At 34.9% G+C, this 5056-nt stretch overlaps 2 protein-coding genes across 2 annotated transcripts in view; one reads left to right on the forward strand and one right to left on the reverse strand.

Annotated features, from left to right (window-relative positions):
• Window positions 1–251: 251 nt before the first annotated feature.
• On the forward strand, window positions 252–2041 carry LOTGIDRAFT_239740 (hypothetical protein). Its single transcript, XM_009051850.1, has 5 exons — window positions 252–345; window positions 623–828; window positions 1032–1232; window positions 1434–1608; window positions 1871–2041. The coding sequence occupies exons 2-5, from the start codon at window positions 688–690 to the stop codon at window positions 1990–1992; spliced, it is 639 nt and encodes a 212-aa protein (XP_009050098.1). The 5' UTR covers window positions 252–345; window positions 623–687; the 3' UTR covers window positions 1993–2041.
• A 360-nt stretch (window positions 2042–2401) lies between these two features.
• LOTGIDRAFT_239741 (hypothetical protein) overlaps window positions 2402–5056 on the reverse strand; it is a gene marked incomplete at its 5' end in the record, with an annotated part of 5416 nt that continues 2761 nt past the window's right edge. The window contains 7 exons of the mRNA XM_009051851.1: window positions 2402–2564; window positions 2953–3127; window positions 3274–3474; window positions 3727–3932; window positions 4028–4117; window positions 4327–4488; window positions 4838–4963. Coding sequence (XP_009050099.1) covers window positions 2449–2564; window positions 2953–3127; window positions 3274–3474; window positions 3727–3932; window positions 4028–4117; window positions 4327–4488; window positions 4838–4963 — 1076 coding nt within the window. The 3' untranslated portion in view covers window positions 2402–2448. The remainder of the gene's footprint in view (window positions 2565–2952; window positions 3128–3273; window positions 3475–3726; window positions 3933–4027; window positions 4118–4326; window positions 4489–4837; window positions 4964–5056) is intronic.

Consider the following 5056-nt stretch of genomic DNA (forward strand, 5'->3'; position numbering starts at 1 on the left):
TCCTTTCTACGCACAAACTGATCGGCTACAGACCAATCTCCTGTTCATCCTATCATGAGCGGATAACAACACTGTTAAAATTAAACTTTGTGGCATGTAACATAAATAGAACAGAGTTATTCACAACCATGGCTATTTGTGAACTTTCTGTGATTCAATTTATTCGGGTAGAATACATCGCTCCTGAAATTCCACAAGTAATGATTATTTTAATACCAGGAATTTAACAGGGACCGATTCAAACTGTACTTTTAGGTACACCTGTAGAAGCTGAGTCTAATGATCGTCCTGATGTGGAACTTCCTGGTTATCAGGCTCAGTTGATTGAAGACTCTGTAAAATATAGTAAGTTCAATGTATCTCTTATCTGTGACTAAGTGTGACCATGCGGTACTATGATGAAAGATTTACTAATATGAGAGACATCCATTAAAGGAAGTGTTTACCATATTTGGTCATACATGTACATTAATTTACATATTATTCAGGTGCTGAATTCGTTTTTTTGAGCCAAATGATGCTGCCCATCTTCCATCATCATGCATCCCAAAAGTCCTTGCAATGTTTCTCTTTTGTGTAAAGTCCCAATGTATGATTATAAAATGGTTTTGTCTGACTTCAGGTGGATCAGCAAAAGTGGTTTTAATAACTTTTAATGCCGGACCAGTCAATATTACATGGGCTGATATGAATCCAAGAGTATCAGCAATTATAGCTGCTTTCTATCCAGGACAAGCTACTGGTATTGGTTTATTAAATGCCATGACTGATCATACTATGCCTAAATTCGGAAGATTGCCCTACACATGGTTTTATTCTGCCGACCAGGTAAGTGAAGACTTACTTAAGGAGAATATATACTGAACTTTGGCATGAAAAGTAACAAAAATTAACACCTAATCAATCTAGCCCCTTGCCCTTAATAACAAATATCCCTCTTACTGGTATAAAGTTAACTTTGCACCAAAAGAGACTTTTGATGCCGAGATTTTAATTCGAGAAAAATGTAGTTTTGTGCATATATTTTGAAGGTACCACCAATAGTCAACTATACAATGGTAGACAGAACATACAGATATACAACAAAACAACCATTATATCCATTTGGTTATGGTTTAACTTATGGTATATTTGTATACAGTCAGCTCACATATAAACAAGAGATAAATGCTGGTGATTCACAAAGTGGTCAGGTTATGGTAGCTAATCGTGGAGAGTTTGATGCCGATGAGGTAATTGCTTTCCATTACCTTTCGCCTTTTTGCTTTACGTCTATGTTTCTTCCTATAGCGAATAGAAAGTTCGTTGTATGTAAAGCAATATTTAAAGCTTAACTCTGAAATTTATTAATCAATGTAGAACAATTGTGCTCCCATATTCATTGGCAATAGACACAGCGTCAGCCAAAGGTTCAATAAATTACCTAATTGTAGGTCGTACAAGTATACCTCAAGTGGAACTCTCCAAGTGTAACGACACAAAATATTCAACTGGTGGATTTCAACAGAGTAACATTGGCCAAGAACGACTTAGCTATAGTGAAATTTTCTATCGCACCACAAGACATGGCTGTATGGACTGACGATAAAGGATGGGTTATTGAAGAAGGTAATGGTGATCATTAATATTTTGGGTAATGCTTAAATACACATAAACGTGTAGCGTATGACAAAGGACAGTAGATTTTCGTGAAAAACCACCAAGAAATGTTTAAAGAAATGCATTATTTTGGGCATTGTATCGAATATCAGTTACATCAATGTCATCAGAGTACTCATCGGATTCAAAATTCCTTTTTTACATTTTTTTGAAATACATAAAAACTGGATGGGATGAATACAATCGAATGAAATGTTTTGTATAATTGTAGGTATAATAAGTTTCTATGTTGGAGGAAGTCAGCCAGGACAACCAGCTAAAAGAACAATGAGAACTGGAATAATACCAGGCACCTTTCAGATTAAGGGAACCAAAATACTTGGTTTTAATTGAACCAAAGAACAGGGTGTTACAATTGGTCTGAATAAAATTGTTAAAAAGCATGTAATTGAATATTCATATCTGGCCTTGTTGATGTATGTACCTCATTGGGCATCTAAGAAATTGTGATCCTCTACCAGGAGGTCAAAACAAGTTGTGAAACGGAATGACTTTGCAGATAGATTTTCGATGCGTTTAAGTTCCAATGATATGGCACATTATCCGTCAGTGATTCGCTGGGATAAAATGATATAATGAAATTGATGTTGCTACAATTTGATGCCTGGTTGTAAACTGCGTTATTTTGTAAATTATACACTCTCTTAGCCCACTCCTCTCAGTATCTGCCCTCACATTGAACGACAAATCTCAGCTGTTATATATGCTGCATCTTTAGCTGTTTTAAACTGATCATCATATTCCAATACATTTGTTTATTGAAATAATTTAATAACATTAATACGGTATTTAGTAAAATCCTAGTATTTTAGTACCAACAATATTAAACTCTGTTGAGATATAATTGGTAGTTCCTGTTCTCAGTACAGATGGTTGTTGACCTCCTACTGATAATATCAATGTTCCTGAAGTTATAAACAATCATGATGCATGAATCATCAAGATTAGAGTTCAGATCAAATAGGGTGATTTGTAACTATAAAATGTAATACGCCACTACATACATTTCATTACAAGCAGAAAAGGAATTGCTTCTGGACGGAAATGATGATCGGCAACAATATTTTCATTGTGGTTTTAAATATTTAATCTACAGAATAGGAAGAGAATATGTTCATTGCTGTGCTCAAAGTACGATCTACTGATTTAATTGTTAGCATAATATCGTAGTTTCTAACGCAATGTTTCGCAATTCGAGTTTCTCTTCGACCCAATAGGAGACTTATGAGGCTCCAAAAAACTTTTGTCTTAAGCATGTACTGGTTAAGCAGGTAATACTTTGATTCAACTTACCTTCCTCAACAACCCAACCTTTATCATCAGTATAAACAGCCATATTTTGTGGTGTAATAGTAAAATTGAGATTAAGACCACTACCTTGTGGTACTGTTACTCTAGTAAAATTAACTAACTGTATCTTAGGTGTTGGTACACTAGGTGATTTCCACCCAATATATACTTGTACTACCTATAAATAGAAATTGAAACAAATTGTCAAGACAGCCCATTGGTGGCTTGATCTTAACCATAATGTACTCCATGCACCATCTGATCTTTCGACAGTACTTAAGCTCTATAAATAGCAGTAAAAATAGAGCTCTCCCATCATCTTACCTCGTCAGCTGTACGAGATCCTTTATTGTTAAAATGAACACCAATATTATTATCATCACCAGCATTGACATTGGTTACCGTTATTAATTCATCATAGTTGAATGTAGAATATGTTAAACCATAACCAAATGGATATAAAGGTTGTGATGACATATATCTATATGTTCTGTCTACCATTGTATAGTTAGTAATAGGTGGTACCTAAAATGTATATCAGATATGTTTTGGACAGTTGAAACACAGAGATTACAATCATGTGCATTGCCAGGAAATCCATAAATCCACTGAATGATCCACATTATCATTAACTGAGAAAAATAAAACCCTGTTTTCAGTAACTGAACGCTTGTTTCGTTTTTAATTTGTTTTTTTACTACGAAATATCGCCCTTGTATACAAAAATATGACTTTTATGTGTCTTCTACAATTGATTAGATTAGAAAAAACCCAGACCTGATCAGCTGTGTAATACCATGTATATGGTAATCTACCAAACTGTGAATAACTATCACCAACCATCACATTCTTCAGAGCAACACCAGTAGCTTGTCCTGGATAGAAAGCAGCTATAATTGCTGATACTCTTGGATTCACATCAGCCCATGTAATATTGACTGGTCCAGCATTGAATGATATTAAAACAACCTTCGCCGACCCACCTGTAACATAATCAACAAATAAATTACAGTGTCTAATTTAGAAATTTTGGTGCCAATTTAAAAGTAATTCAAAGTGATTTGATTTAAGCACTTACTGTTTGCCACGGCATCAGCCATCAGCTGAACTTGTCCACTTGGTAACTCCATATCATGTCTATCATTACCTTCAGCTTCCAGAATAGTTCCTGAAAACGTAAATGACATTACTGTAAACAGGTCATGTAATCTTCTTCACCATACTCTGGAGATTTCAGTACAGATCTGAACTATTAGCAATGGATGTTATACAGCAGAGACTGTTTAATCATTCCATAAAATAATGAATAAAGTGTATGATTTGACGGAAACTACTGGGGATTTTTGTAAAAGCGATCTATGCTGAACATGTTCTTACCTAATCCAAGACAAATAAACACAACATCAACACCATCAACAGCAGATTTGACCGAGTTAGAATCATAGCTCTTACATTTAGCATCATCACAACCTTGAGCAAAGTTAGTACTAGAAGCTAATGATGATAAACCCTGTCTTGGTGTTGTTATAAATTGACGATCTGGTGAAGCTTGGTAATCACCATTCATGATGTAAGCACTATCACCGAAAGGTCCAACAACCTAAACGACAATGATATAAAATTAAAAAATCTCAAAAGTTCATTTCATTACAATTCATATGAAATAAGCACTCTGTCATGATCCTTATTTACTTATCTTTCAGGACTTTGAGTTGGTATTAAAAACAATCAAGACAAAATCTTCAACGTGTCAAACAATTACCGCTATTTTGTTGTAGGACGATTTCTGTAGTGGCAGAAATCCATCATTTTTCAACAAAACCATGGATTTCATTGAAGCTTCCACTGCCAGATCTCTATGAGATTTTTCTTCAATAACATCAGTTACTAATTGAGGCGTAGGGATTCATTTCTGGTGGATCAAATTCTCCCAACCTCATTCTAGTATAAAACAATGGTTTCACTCTCTCTCGTACCAAATCTTCTGTGAGTTTACCCTGAGAAACTGCATCATCTGAAATGGATATTCATGGAGTAAAAACTGAATTGGGCTTACAGACTTCTCATTTCAAGAGCTAGGAGAAGTTTTGTAAGCGACCACTATAGA

The sequence above is a fragment of the Lottia gigantea genome, assembly GCF_000327385.1.
Source record: "Lottia gigantea unplaced genomic scaffold LOTGIsca_1714, whole genome shotgun sequence".
Classification (NCBI taxonomy): Eukaryota; Metazoa; Mollusca; class Gastropoda; family Lottiidae; genus Lottia; species Lottia gigantea.

Coding starts and splice junctions, on each gene's coding strand:
- LOTGIDRAFT_239740 (XM_009051850.1), top strand. CDS start 688: ATGAATCCAAGAGTATCAGCAATTATAGCTGCTTTCTATCCAGGACAA. Junction 829..1,031: donor GGTTTTATTCTGCCGACCAG/GTAAGTGAAGAC, acceptor TATATTTTGAAG/GTACCACCAATAGTCAACTA. Junction 1,609..1,870: donor AGGATGGGTTATTGAAGAAG/GTAATGGTGATC, acceptor GTATAATTGTAG/GTATAATAAGTTTCTATGTT.